The sequence below is a fragment of the Erythrolamprus reginae genome, chromosome 1, assembly GCF_031021105.1.
Source record: "Erythrolamprus reginae isolate rEryReg1 chromosome 1, rEryReg1.hap1, whole genome shotgun sequence".
In the NCBI taxonomy this organism is placed as follows: domain Eukaryota; kingdom Metazoa; phylum Chordata; class Lepidosauria; order Squamata; family Dipsadidae; genus Erythrolamprus; species Erythrolamprus reginae.
Window position 1 is genome coordinate 320,968,266 of NC_091950.1, and position 20,482 is coordinate 320,988,747.

Below are 20,482 nucleotides of genomic sequence, written 5' to 3' on the forward strand. Positions count from 1 at the left end.
ATATATTAAATAGACAGGCTCATCAAGTACAGTGGTACCTCAAGATACGAAACCCTCGTCTTACGAACAACTCGTGATACGAACCCGGGGTTCAGAAAAATTTTGCCTCTTCTTACAAACTTTTTTCGAGTTACGAACCGGTGTTCGGAGACTGCTGGGAAGCCGCGCGGCTGTTTTAAAAGGTAACAGCCGGGCGGCGGGGCTTCCCAGAAGCCTCCCGAACACCGGTTCGTAACTCGAACAAAGTTCGTAAGAAGAGGCAAAATTTTGCTGAACCCCGGGTTCGGTTCGGGAGGTTGCTGGGAAGCCCCCCAGGCCGGCTGCGATCTTTTAAAACACCCGCGCTGCTTCGCAGCTGTCTCCCGAAGCCGAACGCGGAAGTTCGGCTTTAGCGTTCGGCTTCAGGAGACAGCTGGGAAGCGGCGCGGGTGTTTTAAAAGGTCGCAGCCGGCCTGGGGGGCTTGCCAGCACCCCCCCGAACTCGGGGTTCGGGGGGGTGCTGGGAAGCCCCCCAGGCCGGCTGTCAACTTTTAAAACAGCCGCGCGGCTTCCCAGCAGTCGCCGAAAGCCAGTTATTTGCGGGGGGTTTTTTGGTTGCACGGATTAATTGACTTTACATTGTTTCCTATGGGAAACAATGTTTCGTCTTACGAACCTTTCGTTTTACGAACCTCCTCCTTGCACCAATTAAGTTCGTATCATGAGGTATTACTGTATATCATTTATCAGAAATTAATTTGATTTAAAATGCCATTTATTTTCTGATTATATACTTTATTAATCAGTCAATTGATCATACCAAAGCATGACCGGCAGCCACAGTAAGATACAATAATTCACTGAAATGAAATAAAATAGATTAAAGTGAGATAAAATAAACTAAATTTAAAAGAATAAGATAAAACAGAATGCAGAGATGTATATTAAAATTAATATTAAAGTTGAAAAACTGTGTTCCTATATGAATTCATTATCTTTGCATGCAGCTTTATAAAATGTATTCTCTGTTGGGCAGCACTGACTATAAACATAATAGTTTTAATGAAAATCTCTGTTTCTTTGTTACAATCTCAATGTCTGAGGCATATAAATGACAATTGACATTGGAATGTATTCTATTTCTGATGGTCCTCAAATAAATACACGTTCTCTCAAAATATGTCACTTGGTGGAATCATCCGTATTTGGCCATATATTATTATTATTATTATTATTATTATTATTATTATTATTATTATTATTTATTGGTTTTTTATGCCGCCCCTCTCCGCAGACTCGGGGCGGCTAACAACAGCAGCAAAACATCATATAAGAATAATCCAATACTAAAAACAGTTAAAAACCCATTATTATAAAAACCAATCATACATACAGACATACCATGCATAAAATTGTAAAGGCCTAGGGGGAAAGTGTATCTCAATCTAGCTACTTGAATTTTGCTTTGGTAAGGGCTATCTTATGATACTGAATTAAATCCGTTGTCACATATTTTTCTACTTGGAAGGCCATTTTATTTTTTTAACTAACCATTGCAACAACCCGATGTTTTCAAGTGACTCAAAATCAGGGCCTTAATATCCCAAACTCTTTGTCTGAATAGTGTCTTGGCCTTGTCTGGCTGAGGATAGATAATGTGTTGAGCAGCCGTAATATGAGATGATTTGGAGAAATTGATTGATCCACATGGTATGTTGTAGTAAAGCCCATCTGTTCTGGCATATTTTTTAGTTTTTGATAGCTCTATTGAAAGAACTGTCGGCTAATAATTAAAGGCTTTAATTGCTATTAGACCACAAATTAACTGGATATCTGTTTCATCTCTTACTGCTAAAACAGGTGTATTCCTGTTGGTTCCTACAACGGTACTTTAAAAGTGTGCTTGATTTTGCTCAAGTATAGAGGCAATTGATAGGCACACAGATCTGTAACAATACAGTGGTACCTCAAGATACGAACCCGTCGTCTTACGAACAACTCGTGATACGAACCCGGGGTTCAGAAAAATTTTGCCTCTTCTTACAAACTTTTTTCGAGTTACGAACGCCAAACCCGAACTTTCGGGTTCGGCGTTCGGGAGGCTGCTGGGAAGCCCCCCGGCTGTTTTAAAAGGTGACAGCTGGGCGGCGGGGCTTCCCAGCAGCCTCCGAACGCCGAATGCGGAAGTTCGGGTTTAGCGTTCTTCTTCGGGAGGCTGCTGGGAAGCCGCCCGGCTGTTTTAAAAGGTCGCAGCCGGGCTGGGAGGCTTCCCAGCAGCCTCCCGAACCCCGAACTTTTGCCGAACTTCCGGGTTCGGGTTCAGGAGGCTGCTGGGAAGCCCCCCAGCCCGTCTGTCACCTTTTAAAACAGCCGGGCGGCTTCCCAGCAGCCTCCCGAAGCCGAACGCCAAACCCGAACTTCCGCGTTCGGCGTTCGGAGGCTGCTGGGAAGCCCCGCCACCCGGCTGTCACCTTTTAAAACAGCCTGGGGGCTTCTCGGCGGCCTTCCGAACGCCGAACCCGGAAGTTCAGGTTTGGCGTTTGGCGTTTGGGAGGTCGCTGAGAAGCCCCCAGGCTGTTTTAAAAGGTGACAGCCGGGCGGCAGCGGTTTTTTGCGGGGGGGGGGGGGGGTTTGGTTGCACGGATTAATTGACTTTACATTGTTTCCTATGGGAAACAATGTTTCGTCTTACGAACCTTTCGTCTTACGAACCTCCCCCTGGAACCAATTAGGTTCGTAAGACGAGGTATGACTGTACTTCTTAGTATTGGTCCAAGCTTTGTCTTGTGGACCATTAAAATGAGGAGCAGAGAGTTTTGATGGTAACCAAATAATTTATTTGGTATTTTGAGATTGTTGTTGCTTTAAAAAAATGTTTGAAGTAGTTGGCCCAGGACCCTGTATTTATAAAAACTACCCCTAAGTGTGAAAAGGGATCTATTTTTTTAATAAATTGTTCTTCTAAATGCCTATTGTGTTTCAGCCATCTTTCCCCCCAAAAAACATTACTTTGGATATATATATATATGATTGTGACACATACAGATAGAATTGTCGGCTATCAATAAAATTAACTGCTTTGGAAATGGTCCTGGGTTGGGCCGAGAGGCAAAAAAAAAGAAAAAAGGAGCTGTGATGTTCCTTCAATATACCAGGGTGATTCGACACAAAATGTAATCCTTCCCTGGAACAGAGCTGAAAGGATTGGATACTGTAGCCTAGAGGTTAATTCTCTGCCTTACAAGGCAAAGGTTTGCAGGTTCAAGTCCCAGTGAGGGTATGGCTAGCTGATGAGGCCAAAATAAGGCCGAAATAGATCTATCCTAGTCAATTTTCCCATCAGTCTTCTCAGACCCGCTTGGAAGTATGCCATCAGAACTATGTCATCTGCATACAAAGGGATATTGATATGTCTTTTAAGATTCTTTGTCATGTGAACATCTGTAGAATGGAGAAATTCTGGGATGTTGTTAATATGAAATCTAAACAACTTCATGTTGTTTATATTAGAACCAAAGTGGATTTTTGTCTAATACTTTTATAAGTAGGTACTCTGGGTGAGGGAGCCATTTACTCCTATATGGACTTTCAGATATGTATATGTATAGAGAGCCTTTACTAGGTATAGAAATCTAGGTTCTATATGTAGCTTGGCAGCCTTCCTCCATAAGATGTCTCTATTTATGGAATCTAATGCAGCACTGAGATGTATAAAAGATGTAAACATATTTGCCATCTGTTGTTCATTTGGTAATAATATGGTATAGAACACAGGTGTCAAACTTGTAGCATTATGTTGCCATCATGTGACATTTTGTGACGTTTTCTCCATTCACAGCTGGAATAGGCATGGCCTGCACATCTGGCCCTATGTGCTGCCACTTTGATACCCCTAGTATAGAATAAACCAATCATCTATTGTCAAGCCCCAAGTCTGAATGTAGCCTATTCTTCTGCTAATATATTCTTCTCAATTGCCAATCCTGGGATGTTGTTAATATGAAGTCTAAACAACTTCATGTTGTTTAAATTAGAACCAAAGTGGATTTTTGTGTAATACTTTTATAAGTAGGTACTCTGGGTGAGGGAGCCATATATGGACTTTCAGATATGTATATTTTTGCTGTTATATCGATAAGGCATTTGAGTCTGTAATGGGTGGGGGGGGGGGGTTGTAAACATAATCTCCTTGGGGCTCAGTCCTAAATTTGCATGCTGTGGTATGCCATGCTTTGAAGCCTGCTGGTGAATATCTTCATTAAAGATAAAGTAAAGGTATCCCCTGTCCAGTCAATTCCAAATCTAAGGAGCAGTGCTCATCTCTGTTTCTTAGACAAAGGAGCCAGCATTGTCCAAAGACTCTTCCACCACGATCATTTGGTCAGCATGACTATATGCTGAGATGCATAGAATGTTGTTATCTTCTCATTGAAACTGGTACCTATTTATCTACTTGCATTTGCATACTTTTGAACTGCTAAATGGGTAGGAGCTCTGGGGCAAGTAACATGAGCTCCTTCACCTGCATGACAGTCACATCTTGAACTGTCAGCTTTTCAGAGAAGCTCAGCATATTAAACCACTAAGCCAATCACAACCCCCCCTTGAATATTTTCATTACCGGTGGTTAACCATATCTCTTGGAATGCTATGATGTTGAACTTGGATAGGAATTCCAACAAATCTCCATCTGACATTTTATTGCATCCTCGTTATATATTCCTTGTCACATCTGAATAAAACTTGTTTGTCAGAAGGAGTAGTTGATGATGTAATTGAAGCCTGCTGTTGAATAGTATGACTCATGCAGTCACTCTACAGGTGAGATGAGATCCAAAATGTCTCCAGTATTTAGGAAAGCATATTGTTTCTAATTTGGCCCACCTCTGTCACTCTTTTGCTGCTGTATAAGATCAGATAGGTTTTGTAATGTTTGCACACAGAATAATGAACATTAGAAAGCTGTCTTTTCATGTCTGTATCATTGGCCAGAGGAGTTGATTCAGCCCTGGGTGGTTATTCTTTCTGCCTCAATTTCTGTCTTTGTCGTGATTTCCTATGTTTCATACATGTTTGCTTGGAAAGCTGGAGAGGATGCCAGTTTGTGTTAGACTACAGATATCCATCTCATGTTCCTGGTGAAACCTGCCATCTTGTTCCCAGGATTTTAGGCCATTTAGACCTTCCTATTGTCTGTCAACAGCATCCAATTGACACTAGCCGGATGAATACCCATGGATGCAGGAAGGCAGAGGCAGGTTCCTCCCCAAAAGCTAGATGCATCTTATGATCCGGAGCATTTTATAGACCGAAAAATGCTGTAGTTAATAATCCATTTTATTATAATAATCCTTCAGCATTTATGCTAATCCAGTTTTCACTCAAGTTTCAAGAGACCTCAGAGTGCTTTTAATTAAGATGTGGTTCCCAAAGCTTTGCACTCTTTATAAAAATGTTGAGCTTTAGGCTACAAGCAGATTAAACTGAAGCAGTTATTTGAAAATAATTAAATATAGATTTAAGAAATTTCTTCATTTTATGTATCTTTCTTACAAAGAGAACTATAAAATTTCCTTTAAAATTCACAAAAGAAAAGTGTTTTTTATGCAGTGAGGTAAAAAAAGGTCTGAGAGATTCCCCAGCGTTATCCCACTTGTAGCTCTGACTTACCTTTCTTACTATACAATAGTATGAAAGAGTTTGAGATACAGAGTTGGAGTTTTCTTTTTGTTTCATTTTGTTTCCACGATAATCTACTTTGAAAAAGCTTAGGGCAAATTTATCACAAATGTCTGAAACTAGGATAAGGTTTGTCTTTCGAAAGCTCCTGAAGACCCACCTATGTCGCCAGTTACTATGGTTTTATGTATGGTTTGTTAGGTTGTGTGATTGTTTTCTTTTTTATAAGGGGTTTTAAATTGTTTTTTAACATTAGATTTGTACATGTTGTATTATTGTTGTGAGCTGCTCCGAGTCCTCGGAGAGGGGCCGCATAGAAATCTAAATAATAATAATAATAATAATAATAATAATAATAATAATAATTATTATTATTATTATTATTATTATTATTATTATTATTATTATTATTATTAAGGTTCTAGTAGGTCCCTGCTGGCAGAGAAACTGACTGGAAATTACAGGATTTGTAATGAGCATTGGAGAGTGAAAACTGAAATGGTGGGTAGAAGATGTGGGCTGTTTAGAAGAGATAAGAGAGGAAGAACCTTCATAGCATAGCATATGATTATCACCTTCTCACAACTGTTTTCGTCCACAATAAGAAAAGCAGAAGGGGCGACTTTCAAGCCATTTCTTTTAGGGAATTTCATCATCAATGTCCCCTCGGGTCGTCTCAATCACAGTCTTTCTTCTTTAGAACAGTTGAGGTACTGTATTATTCCAACCCTATTGGGTTTTAGGAAACTATTTTTCTCCAGCAAGTCTTAAGGGCAGATGTGCTATTTTTATTTTTTTTGGGTAGTGTAATGTTTATTTTGAACAGAATTTTTATTTTAGAATTATTGTTCAGGTTGCTGGTTTGTCATTATAATTCTTAATTGGGAAAATAGAAGATGTAAACCATTTGGAGTTGATAATAATTGAAATTGCATGTAAATTAATAAGTAAATAAAATAGGAAAGGGAGTGGGTATAATTTAGTGACTAAGGTTAGTTATATGTAAGTTGTTCTTTTTGTAGATTAGAAAGTTAAGCAAGGAAGCCAAAGCCAGGAAGGTTTAAATTTCACAAATTGATTAATTTAATAATGCACTTTTAAATTATTATATTGATTAAATTGTTATTAACTTGGTTTTAATGGTTTTTATAAGTCATTATTTATGTGTCCCTATATTTCATATTGGACACACTGGGAAATTCTCATATAATTGTTTGTCCTAGGACTGCACTGGGTTAAAACAAATGCTGTGAAGAGAACATTAAATTGGTTAAGATGGTATCTTAATGTTCTTCAGCTTTACTAGTACATCAGAAGGCTAGGATGGAACGGCTTCAACGAGAACTTGAGATTCAAAAGAAAAAGCTGGATAAACTAAAATCAGAAGTCAATGAAATGGAGAATAATCTAACACGAAGGCGGCTGAAAAGATCAAATTCTGCTTCCCAAATTCCTTCAGTAAGTCATCATTTCTGGAGATACAGAATACAGTATTACCATAAAATGAATATAAATCAAATCAAAAGAGCAGTTTTTAAATATACAATCTTCAGGATACGTGGTGAGGAAGAATAAATTGAAAAGTATGGTGATATTCAGGAAATATATTCAGGAAAATTGCGAAATCATATGGAGCACTTTTTCAGTTATTTGTGCTGAAACTATCATATCTCTGTTATTATCAAGCTTGTTATTAATATAGTTATTCCTAGCTAATATGTCTTTTTATCTAGCTTTATATTTTTTGGGAGGTTCATTTATTAATAGCTTAAAATTATTTCAGTGTCTTAGGTTATGTGATCTAGATAGTCATTACATTTGAATTCCAAATATTTAATTGGTTTTGAGCATACCTGAGAGGTTGCCTGAACTGTTTAAAACTATTAAAATGATTATATAATTCTAATGATACCACCATCAACCAATAACCATGCCTTGTTATCGTAACCATGAAACTAATAATTCTGTGTTTTTCAGCTTGAAGAAATGCAACAGTTAAGAAGTTCTAACAGACAGCTTCAAATAGACATAGATTGCCTAACCAAAGAAATTGATCTTTTTCAAGCGAGAGGTATTGTATTAGAAATATGAACAATCTTTTTACCTTTTAGTATGCAGGGTTCGAGGACTGCAGAATAGGGATGTGCACACTTTGAAAATTACTATACTGTTTGCTTGAAGAGAGCAAAGCTTTATCCTCTCAAAGTAACCAATTTTCTTCATACTTCTACCTAAGAAAAAGCTGCTGCTGCTTTAAGAGTTGCATTAACGAGTGGCTTCCTTAGAGCAATACTACTTCTGTATTGGGAGCACTAAAGTGCTTCTATGGTAAAAGGATTCAATTTGATGTATAATTAAAGTGCTTTATAATAAAATGAGAATCCTTAGCTATGTAAATTACAAATTCCTGTTTTGGGGTTTTTTGGGGGCAGGGGATGTACAAATTTAAAATCAAATTTATTTGAGGAGGAAGGAAAAACAACTTAGCAAAATAACTAAAAGTAGTTACTAATATATTCCATTGTGCGCAGAGATCTAATTCAGTGCCTGCACTCGCCTCCCCCCCCCCGAAGGCCCTCTGGAGGCCAAAAATGGTCTGTTTCCCAACTTCTGCTGGATCCAGTAGGCTCGTGTTTTGCCCTCCCCAGGCTCCAAAGGCTTCCCTAGAGCTGGAGGAGGGTAAAAATGCCCTCCCCCCCCCAGAGGCTCTCTGGAAGCCAAAAACACCCTCTGAGTGCCTCTGTGCGAGCCAAAAATCAGCTGGCCAACACACACATGCATGACCAATGGCTCGTGTGCCAGCAGATATGGCTCTGTGTGCCACCTGTGGCACCCATGCCATAGGTTTGCCATCACTGTCATAGATAGACCTTAACCATGAGAGACAACATGGGAAAACTCATCCAGAAAATCACATTGTCTGATTTTTAATGAATTTATTTGCAAATTATGATGGAAAATAAGTATTTAGTCAATAACAAAAGTTCATCTCAATACTTTGTTATATATCCTTTTTTGGTAATAAAGAAATCAAACATTTTCTGTAAGTCCTCACAAGGTTGGCACACACTGTTGCTGGTATGTTGGCCCATTCCTCCATGCAGATCTCCTCAAGAAAAGTGAGGTTTTGGAGCTGTCGCTGGGCAACATGGACTTTCAACTCCCTCCAAAGGTTTTCTATAGGGTTGAGATCTGGAGACTGGCTAGGCCATTCCAAGACCTTGACATGAGTTTTACAAAGCCACTCCTTTGTTGCCCTGGCGGTGTGTTTGGGATCATTGTCATGCTGAAAGACCCAGCCACGTTTCATCTTCAGTGCCCTTGCTGATGGATTTTGTACTCAAAATTTCACGATATATGGCCCCATTCATTCTTTCGTGTACATGGATCAGTCGTCCTGGTCCCTTTGCAGAGAAACAGTCCCAAAGCATGATGTTGCTACCCCTATACTTCACAGTAGGTATGGTGTGTTTGGATGCAACTCAGCATTCTTTCTCCTCCAAACAGGACGAGTTGTGTTTCTACCAAACAGTTCTACTTTGATTTCATCTGACCATATGACATTCTCCCAATACTCTTGCGGATCATCCAAATGCTCTCTAGCAAACTTCAGAAGGGCCTGGACATGTACTGGCTTAAGCAGGGGGACATGTCTGGCACTTCAGGATCTGAGTCCCTGGCGGCGTAGTGTGTTACTGATGGTAGCCTTTGTTACGTTGGTCCCAGCTCTCTGCAGATCATTCACTAGGTTCCCCTGTGTGGTTCTGAGATTTTTGTTCACCGTTCTTGTGATCATTTTGACCCCACAGGGTGAGATCTTGTGTGGAGCCCCAGATCTGAGGGAGATTATCAGTGGTCTTGTATATCTTCCATTTTCTAAATATTGCTTGATTTCTTCACACCAAGCTGCTTGCTATTGCAGATTCGGTCTTCCCAGATTGGTGCAGGGCTACAATTTTGTTTCTGGTGTCCTTCAACAGCTCTTTGGTCTTCACCATAGTGGAGTTTGGAGTGTTACAGTTTGAAGTTGTGGACAGGTGTCTTCTCCGTACTGAAGGAGCGGGTCCAGCAGTCACATGGGTTGCTCATGTCCAATCCGGTGGAACTGAGCCTAGTGTTAAAAAAGCTTGCCGGATCCGCCCCTTCCCCAGAATTCGCTCAGTTCGCATATCCTGCGGTTGTATTGTGATAGCTCGTTCAACATTCTAACACCTTCCCTTCGATCTTTTTCTTCAAAAGTAGTAAGAATTGTTTTATCATTATTATTTACTTGCACTAATAGCGCCAGCCGTTTGCGGCTCGGCTTTTTTCCTTTGGAGAAGTTGCGGTTTCGTTTTCCCCCGGCGGTTTTGCCGTGTACGATCCCCGCGGCCGCTTGTGGATTCTTTTAATCCTTTGGCCTGGAGGTTCTGGTGCAAGTATTAATCTATTGATTTATTGATTCTTTACTGTATATATAAATATTAAAGGGCTTAAGAATACCTCCTGCGGAGTGAGACGCCTCTATAGTCTCCTGGACTTAGTCGATCGCTTCCCCTTTAAGAGAATTTTACGGAGCGATTTTTCGGCGCGAAGGCCTTCGCGCCCTTTTTAAATCTAGGCCTCTCGTGTTGGCCTCCTGCCAGCCGCGTAGGCCTCAGTCCACCGCGTGGATCCCGGAGCGGGCCTTGGGGGTCCCAGGCTAAATTCTCCACCGGCTAAGCCTCCAACCAGAGTGCCTTGGTTTACTTAATTAATAAGTTTAGGGAGGCTGGCCCCGCTGGATCTGGGGACACGAACTCTGGGTTTGCCCAGATTGTCCTCAAGTCTCAGCAGCTTCGAGGCCTCGAAGCAGGATCCATTCCTCTTGGGAAGTCCTTGAAACTCTTCTCCTTATTTATTCAGTTATTGGCTCAGCCTTGTCTTCTGTTAATTGTCAGACTATGGCTACCTTTCCCAAGAGAGGCACAACTAAAGGTCCCAGAGAGGCCAGGCCTACAGGCGATGAGATTACTAGTATCCCCCAGGCCTCTTCCTCCTCTTCTCCAGGGGCCCGCCCCTCGACCAAGGTCACCAGGGCCGAGAAGAGAAGGGACCTAGCCCTACAAAGAATCCATGACAAATCAGCTAAACGTTTGAAAGTGCAGGCCCAAGTAATCAGTAGTCAAGACCCCCCAGAGGCTGCTAGCCTACCTCCTTCTGGGGTCCCTGTGTTATCTCTGGATGAGCCTAACCTAGACAGACCCCAACCTAACCTATGGGGCATAGGTCCAGAGGAACCAGATATTATGGAAGATTCCCCCCAGCCAGGATCCTCCCAGGCCTTTAGGGATTCTTCTGCCATCCCTGCTGATATTTCCAGTTTACCTCCTGAGTTCCAATCTATTTTTGCTGTGTTGTCCAAGGCCATTGATGCCAAACTCTCCACCATCAATGAGCTTCCCTTACCTCCTCCTCCTTCTCGTCCCTCCCGCCCCTTGGGTTCTTCCCCAGCGGTTAGAGCTCCTATTCAGGATGATTCAGATTCCTCTCAGGACGAATATGAGGATATGGAGGATGATGAGGATCCTTTTCAGGGCCTATCAGATGATGAGGAATCCCAAATAAAGGTTCCTTCTCCAATTACCATTTTTCCTTCTCAATTATTCAAATCTCTCCTCCTCAAAGCTAGAATTGCTACGGGATTAGCGGCCCAGGAGAAACAAGCCTCCACTTCCACTGATCCCCCGGAGGAGAATTTACCTTACTTCACAGAGGAACAGGAGGATAACGAGGTAATTCCTATGCCAAAATTGTTTAAAGATGCTTTACTCAAACAGTGGGATTTCCCAGCCTCTGGCCTTAATCCCTCCACCAAGGACAGAAAGTTGTACAAACTTTCCTCTTCCTATGAAGAGCTTCTATCCTTTCCCAAACCGGATGAACCTGTCAAGATCCTTCACTCGGCAGCGGCTGTGCCAGGCGAGGCGGAGGAAGTCCTCCGCCCAGAGGACAAGCGCATTGAACAAATGCTCAAAAGAGGATTCACCGCAGACTCCTGGGCCATTAAAAGTTCTGCAGCGGCCTCCTTTTTCTCCAGAGCCATGCTGCTGTGGCTTCGCCAACTTCAACAGCATATTCCTCCCGATGACTTGAGAGGTCAACAAGACTTCAACAAGGTCTTTGCAGCTGCCCAGTACGTGGCTGATGCCACCTTGCAATCTACTAGATTTTCTGCTAAGTCTATTGCAGCTTCTACAACGGCAAGAAGACTCCTATGGATTCGTCCTTGGCAAGCGGGAGTACGCCAGAAGTGGCAGTTATCCCAGGGACCCTTAAAGCGCGACCTTCTCTTCGGTGATCTTCTGGATCCACTCCTCACGGAAACCACGGACAAGAAGAAGGTTTTGGGTCCAACCACAAAAAAGGCTACCAAAACGCAGCCCTTTCGTCGCCCAGGGCGCCAGCAAGATCAAACGGCTTCCTATCAGAGATCTTCAGGTCAGTATTCCCCCCGCTTTCGTTCCCAAGGTAGGAACTCCAGGGGTAGAGGTTTTCGCTTCCAAAGGGGAGCTTCCTCTAACAGGGCTTCAAAAAAACCTAGATGGTAATCTCTCCTCTATTCCCATAGGGGGTCGCCTAGCCCATTTCGCCTCTAATTGGCGTCTCACCTCCAAGGACCCCTGGGTCATTGACACTGTTCAAACAGGCCTTCGTTTAGAATTTATTTCTCCTCCCCCTAAACGTTTTATTTCCTGCCCTTCTCCCAGGTCCTCCTCAGATTGTAACCGTATGGAGGAGGCCATTTCTCATCTATTGTCCATCAGAGCCATTCAACCGGTTCCTTCCGGTCAGAAGGGCCAAGGTTTTTACTCCATCCTATTTATGGTTCCAAAGTCATCCGGAGGTTGGAGAGCTATTTTGGATTTAAAGAAACTAAACCTATTCATCAAATATAGGAAGTTTAAGATGCACTCCTTATCTTCTATTCTGGCCGCCATTCACACGGGAGATTTCATGGTCTCCTTAGACCTCACTGAGGCCTACCTCCACATTCCTATAGCCAAATGCCACAGAAAATTTTTACGTTTTTCCTTTCAAGGCAGGCACTTCCAGTATAGGACGATGCCATTTGGCCTTTCCTCGGCCCCTCGGGTCTTTACAAAGCTCTTGGGGTCCCTGGCGGCCTATATCCGGGCGTCTCCCATTCACATTTTATGTTATCTTGATGATATTTTGATTCATGGGAACTCCCTAGAGAAAGTGAAAACAGACCTTTCTATCACCATGTCAGTCCTTCAGGACCATGGCTTTTCCATCAACTTTGAAAAAAGCCACCTCCAACCTTCCACATCCATTTCTCACCTGGGTTCCATTATCGATTCAGAATCCTCCCAGGTTTTTCTCTCTCCCGAGAGAAAACTCAGTATAGGGGAGTTAATTTCTAACATTTTATCTAATTCTTCAGTATCCATAGTAACTCTGTCTTCCCTTTTGGGGAAGATGGTGTCATGCATAGGCATTATTCCCTGGGCTCGCCTTCATGCTAGGGAACTCCAGTGGCTCCTATTACCCTTTCAGAGATCGGGGCACAGCAACTCAAATCGGCGCATTGTCATCCCGCCAAGTGTTCGCAGATCCTTCAAGTGGTGGAAGTCTCCGGCCATGGACAAAGGATCCCCGTTCAGGTGCCCGGATCAATTTGTCATCACCACAGATGCCAGTCTATCGGGATGGGGCGCCCACGCCCAGGGGATGATAGCCCAGGGCACGTGGTCCCCGGAGGAAGCTTCCAGGCCAATCAATTGGCTAGAGTTAAGAGCCGTTTCCCTGGCTCTGAAGCATTTCTCTCCTCGCATTCCCAACCGGCACGTTCTCATTCTCACCGACAACATTGCCACAAAAAGCCATATCTGCAGACAGGGGGGCACGAGATCCAAGGCTCTCATGAGGGAGGCCCTCAAGTTAGGCCTTTGGGCGGAAAAACATCTTCGGTCGCTCCTAGCCGACCACATCTCGGGGAGCCTCAACGTCCAGGCGGACTGGCTATCTCGAGCAACGATAGACCCAGGAGAGTGGAACCTCCATCAGGACCTGTTCCATCAAATCAGCCTCAGATTCGGCCTACCAGTCCTGGATCTCTTCGCGACCAATGCGAACGCCCAACTCCCTCGCTTCTTTTCCAGATTTCCATCCCCGGGAGCGGAAGCAATCAATGCCCTCCGGAGTCCATGGCCCCCAGGCCTACTCTACGCATTTCCTCCAATTCCAATTCTCCCGGACGTGATTCACAAGGTCCTCACCGAGAGGGCCCGAGTAATCTTAATCGCCCCTCATTGGCCCCGCCGGCCCTGGTTTGCGGATCTCCAACAGCTGTCCGTCCAGGACCCTTGGCGACTCCCCGTTTCGGGGGATATGCTGCGGCAGGGGGCCTCATTCCATCCAGACCCGGAGTGGTTCCACCTCACCGCCTGGCTGTTATCAGGAGAGACTTAGAACTGCGTGGTCATGACCCCGATTCAGTGGAGGTCATTTTAAAGGCCAGAAGGGGTTCGACCAATCGAATCTACGACCACACGTGGTCCAAGTTTCACCAGTGGTGTCTACAGGAAGGTCTCTCCCCTCTGTGCATCCCCATACACAGAATTATTTCCTTCCTTTTGCAAGGCTTCCATAAAGGTCTTTCCACCAGCACCCTCCGGCGTCATCTGGCAGCCATTTCATCTGTCCTAGGGGGTCCCCGCAGACAGCCTCTCCGATCCTTCCCTGAAGTTCAGGAATTCCTCAAGGGCATAGCCAACCTCAGACCTTCCAAGGTCCACAGGTATCCATCCTGGGATTTGCCACGGGTTCTCCATTCCCTCACGCAGGCACCATACGAACCCCTAAAATCGGCGTCCCTCAGGTACCTATCCTTTAAGGTAGCATTCCTGGTGGCTATTACCTCTGCCCGACGCATTTCGGAGCTGGCTGCCCTCTCAATCAGGCAGGACCTTTGTCAATTCCATCAGGACAAGGTAGTCTCGCGACTGGACCCCACCTTCTTACCCAAGGTCAGTTCCATGTTCCACAGATCTCAGGATATTGTCCTACCTTCCTTCTGCCTCCAACGAGACCATCCCTTGGCAATTAGATGGCACACCCTGGATCTCATCAGAGCGCTGAGAATCTATATCCAACGCACAGGACCCTTTCGGAGGTCAGAAGCACTTTTTATAGCCTATCACCCCAGAGTCATGGGGGCCAAAGTGTCTTCAACAGTAATAGGCCGTTGGATCAGAGGGACTATATCTAAGGCCTATGAGTCGGCCTCCCTCTCAGTTCCAAGGAACATCACAGCGCATTCCACCAGGAGCGCAGCCACCTCGGCCGCTTGGGCGACTCAAGCCCCGTTGGAGGAGGTCTGCAAAGCAGCCACTTGGGCTTCGCCAAATTCCTTCATCAGGCACTACAAGATTGATTCTTACGCTTCAGCGGACGCTGCCTTCGGCAGAAGGGTACTCCAATCCGTTATCTCACACGATAGCAATCTAATCCCACCCTAGGGACCATCTATTGGGTATGTCCCATGTGACTGCTGGACCCGCTCCTTCAGTACGGAGAATAGGCGTTGATTGCTTACCTGAACGCCTCTTCTCGTACGGTGAGCGGGTACAGCAGTCACTTCCCGCCCTTGTATGTGTCTTCTTTACCTTTCTATATCTTCTTTCTCTAACAATGAGAGTTGAACACTACAGAGCTTCACAGCTGAGCCTAGTCTATGGATTCGCGAATTCTGGGGAAGGGGCGGATCCGGCAAGCTTTTTTAACACTAGGCTCAGTTCCACCGGATTGGACATGAGCAACCCATGTGACTGCTGTACCCGCTCACCGTACGAGAAGAGGCGTTCAGGTAAGCAATCAACGCCTATTTTATACTAATAACAAGTTCAAACAGGTACCATTACTACAGGTAATAAGTGGAGGACAGAGGCGCCTCTTAAAGAAGAAGTTGCAGGTCTATGAGACCCAGAAATCTTGCTTGTTTATAGGTGACTAAATACTTATTTTCCACCATAATTTGCAAATAAATTTGTTAAAAATCAGTTAATGTTATTTTCTGGATGTGTTTTCTCATGTTGTCTCTCATAGGTGAGGTCTACCTATGATATCAATTACAGGCCTCTCTCATCTTTGTAAGTGGGAGAAATTGCACAATTGGTGTCTGACTAAATACTCCCCTCCCCCACTCTATTATAATGCGAATGGTAGGTATAGGCTCACATAGGAGTATACAAAGCTGATGGATCTTTTTAAATGGCCTCAGTACTTTCTTTTAAAGCAAAGGAAAGCTATGCAATGTTACCAGTAATATCTTGATCACAAATACCCCATTGCGTCAGTTTTAATTGCCTTTTTTGTCCTAGCTCTGTATGATGTATGCTTCTTTTTTTTCAGGACCACATTTTAATCCCAGTGCCATCCATAATTTTTATGACAATATTGGCTTTCTAGGTCCTGTGGCACCAAAACCCAAAGGTAGTGGTAGTAATTTTTTTTCTTTTCAAATTATCTCTGGAATCAAACCATATGGTTTAATTTATTTTAGTTTATAATATTTGTAATCTATTGTTAATTTTAAAAAATTGGAGGTCTGTAGCATACAAATAATAGACCATCACATTCATTTGCTGTAATTATTCTTGTTTGTTTGTTGTTTCTTTTTCTTGCATCTCATTTTTTAAAGACAGGAGCTTTCACATTATGCTGGGACATTTGATTTCTCTTCAGTTTTAAAATAAGAACTGAGAAATTATCTTGGGATATGCACACATACTACATATATATTCCCCCCCCCCCCCCGAATGTACTTCTTTAGTATTTATGGTGCTGTGTTCTCTTTCTGATCTATCTCTGCCTTTTTTGGTAGACTGAAAATAAGGGACACTAAGATCCTAACAGAAGAACCCTCTTGAAAAAGCATTGCCCTACCCAATTTCTTCAAACCAGGGGTACACCAACATTTATTTTGCACCTCCCGCCAGGGGAAGTGGGGACCTTTCGTTTCATATTTTTTTCAGAAGTTGGGCTGTAAAATCTTAAAGCATTTGTTTTAGCACTTTTAAAACAACCATCAAAAACAAATCCATTAACATGCTGCACGGTTTCATATGACTTTGAAGCTAGAAAAAATGGGAAGCAAGTACCCAAAACCAAGAAAAGAAAGAGGGAAATAACATTAAGTGCTAGCAATTTATTTTATTATAAGAATGTCCAGTACATTTCAAACAAGATCCTTTCTCAGGGGCCCTACATGCTCGGGGGGGGGGGGGGGATGACTTTTGAACTTACATATTTCTCACCCTGCATATGTAGTAATTTATTTGTTATTGAATTATGAGTTAGACTTTAAAATCACATTAGCGGAAATAATATTTGAAAGTTTTTTAACATGTAATCACTGTTACCTACATAGAGTCTGCTTGAATCAGAGGGGTGGCTATATAAATTTGTTTATTAAATAAATAATAATTGAAAAGGGGGATATGCATTTATTTTCTTCAGCCATTCATATTTGACCATTGTTTTTTTCTCCCCACCCCCACCTCAGCTGATCAAAAACCCGTGGTCAAAACTCCAAAGACTGTTCCAGATGCTGAAGAAGATGAGGGAGCTCAGTGGAATTGTACAGCTTGTACTTTTTTAAATCACCCAGCCTTAAATCGTTGCGAACAGTGTGAGATGCCCAGGCATTTCTGAGCCAGGGAGGCTCACTTATCTTCTGTAAATCCAGCTTCTGACTATCGTGTCATTTCCTTGGGATAAATAATCATTTTATGCATAGGATTTTATAAAACGGAACATGTGACAAGGTTTATTAGCAATGTTAAATGTCATGACACAGAGATAATACCTCAGTCTTGTGCTGCAGGCAGCTGGAAGTTCACCGGCTGGAAGGTGATCTCCTGAAAGAACTTGGTTGCCAGCTGCCTGACACGTACAGTGTTACCAGATGCCCGTAAGAATAACTCCTACCAGGTTCAGTGCTTTGGTGTTCCCAACAGCCTTTCTCCACAGATGTCACTACTGAATATTGACAGGGGAAGGAATTAGATTGATAGCTTTTTTTTTTTTTGTAAAGCTTTCAGTAAAACACTACATTCACAAAGGAAATGAAAAAAAGGAACAAATTGAAACTGTATTTGCTGCCACAGAGGGCCCAGGAATTATAGAAGAACTTCAGAAATGTAGAGGTACTCTTCACCTTGTCTTCTGGAAAGCAGTTCCCCCCTTGCGAAGACAAAAATCAGTACAATCATCCGAAGATGGAAAAAAAAGAAAACTGCATGCTTTGTTTGTACCATAGTCACCGTGAAATACCCTCCCCCCAAGGCTTTTCCTACTGTACATAGTTCTAGAATCTTCTTTAAATGACTTTTCTTCACCTTTTATTATTTCTTAATGTATAGTGTAATAGTCTTTGTTAACTTTCTTTCCCCCTTTAAGTGATTATGCACGATTGTGATCCCTTTGTGTTAAAAAAAAAAAGTTTTTGATCTGAGAGAAGCTGTGCCTTAAAACAGCGTTCGTGACAATGCACAAACTAGCTCTTGTCTGCCTCTTCTGTATGTTGCTCTTGTAAAATGCTGGCAATCCGCGAAGACCTGCAGATGCCGCATGGTTAAAAATGCAGGAAAGGTTTGTGCTTCTAGTTCACTCAGGACACTGATTTTTACGGTGGGTGACACCTGGGTAATATTCTGCCTGGCAAACCAAAGCACAAGAGAAATTGAGTCCCAACCCCAGCAGTTCTGCCTCTGACAGGCTTGTTTCATTTGCTGGGCATCTTTAAATCGCTCCGGAAATTTAAAAAAAAAAAATACTGGGATTTGGAGGGAGATGAACATATTTGAGTACACAGAAATAGCAGAAAATATAAATATGCTCATTGTTGGCAGCCAGTTCTTAAACCTGATTTGGTGGCGAATAGCAATAATTAGAATCATTTGAAAGAAAGCCTGGAAAAGAGAAAACAAGGAGACTTGAAGCCATGCCAAGCATCTCTTATTTTTTATTTTTCATGTCCTTGTTTCTGAGGAAATCTATTCAGGTGGTTAGAAAAAAACTTAATTGAAACCAAGATCATGGGAATTTTTTTGTTTTATTTTGCTCTCCTGCATATTACTACATAAATCATTTGTCATCTCTCAGGATGAGGTGAGAAGGAGCAATGAACAGCAAAACTGTATTATGTATCTATTCAGAATTAAGTGCCATTAAGTTCAGTGAGACTTACTCCAAGGTAAGTGGATATACTATTGCAGCCTAAATGTAGCGAGAGACAAAGTAGACTGTCACCCACTGTAAATATTTGCCAGTGGACATTTTTAACTGCAATTTTACAAGTGGTCTATGAAAATATACAGATGCCTTTGGTTTAAAGGCTTTGCATTTGTTTTAAACATGGGAATTAAATTAGTATCCCAAGTAATCAGTCAGTAAATCCAGAGTCCTTGAATTGAATGCATTATGTTATTAAAAAAAAGAAGAAGCTTTCTTTTTCAGCTTCATCTGCAGTTCTATGTGAAGATTGATAAATAAATTTTTACCTGTTTTATTAATAAAACATAATTTGGATATCTTGAGTTGATGGTTTTGTGATTTAGGTGGGTTAACTGTCTTTGTAACAGATAAGTTATTTATAAAAATTAAAAAAAATATTGTAACATCTGTTTTGTGTCTTTTTAACTAGAAGCAACATTTTTTTGTAAATATTTCTTAAATAATTGGTTAGTGCTAGAATATATGATTATTCTGATTTCAAATTCAGACCCCGAAGGCTCTTTTTTAGGTCTAAAGTCCATAGCATAATTGCAAAACTAATTATTGTTTAAATGTTACTAGAGGTACTTTTTAAGAAAATAATCTGCTTCATATCTGATATTTGCATTCTGGCACAATCTTTAATGGTTATTTTTATCTGTTATACATTAATATAGGTAGTTATCAACTTACAACCATTCATTTAACAATGATTCAAAGTTGCTGAATCATTGTAAAAAGCATTTTACAACCTTCCTCGCATTTATGATCATCATACCACCTCTATGGTCAAATGATTCAGGCTCTTGGCAATTGGCGCACTTGCAACTAGTTGCAGGCCCCTGCCATTACATTTTCACAATTTGTTACCTTCTCAACCAGTTTCTGACGAGCAAGGTCAGTTGGGAAAACTGGATTTTCTTAAAAGACTACATGGTTTGCTTGTCGAGCCTGTGATTCGCTTAACCGCAGTTTTAAAATTTTCATAAAATCTGGTTTGGTCTCATGATAATCCATTTACAACTGCACCGATTTATAATGGAAATTCTGGTGGCAGTTTTGGTTAGCTACTTGTATTGAAATTATAAATGAATCTCTGCCTTTGGTTATTAAATCCTTATAAAAATCAGCACTGCCTGAGTAATGAGAAATATAAAGAATTACAAAATGAAATTTCAAAATTTTTGTCATAGGGAATATAAGAGCACATGGACTCAGCCAATAATACTTTGCATGTTTCTATTTTTTATGCAGTAGATGTCACTTTCCAATAGTAGGTCAGTTTCTGTTAATAAAAATAGTGATCAGGTTCCATTAAGTCATAAGCTGAGAACTATGTACAACGGGATCTAGAACTTGGGTGTATGCCAATACTTCTTTTTCTAACAGCAGGGGAAGAAATACGGCATGAAAAGAAAGGATCTACCATAATATTTTCCTCTTAGATGTCCCTTGTCCCTTGAATTGCAATCTAAACACCACCCCACCAATACATTAGCATTCCCCTATATGTCATAACTTGGTTTATTTGACAAAAGAGATACACTATATGTAATTGGATTGT

At 41.9% G+C, this 20,482-nt stretch overlaps 1 protein-coding gene across 2 annotated transcripts in view; it reads left to right on the plus strand.

Annotated features, from left to right (window-relative positions):
- TAB2 (TGF-beta activated kinase 1 (MAP3K7) binding protein 2) overlaps positions 1–19,233 on the plus strand; it is a 59,389-nt gene extending 40,156 nt beyond the window's left edge. For both annotated transcript variants that reach the window (XM_070733692.1, XM_070733693.1), the window contains 4 exons: positions 6,956–7,116; positions 7,636–7,729; positions 16,054–16,134; positions 17,207–19,233. In XM_070733692.1, the coding sequence (XP_070589793.1) occupies positions 6,956–7,116; positions 7,636–7,729; positions 16,054–16,134; positions 17,207–17,355 (485 nt within the window). In that variant the 3' untranslated portion in view covers positions 17,356–19,233. The remainder of the gene's footprint in view (positions 1–6,955; positions 7,117–7,635; positions 7,730–16,053; positions 16,135–17,206) is intronic.
- Positions 19,234–20,482: the final 1,249 nt, after the last annotated feature.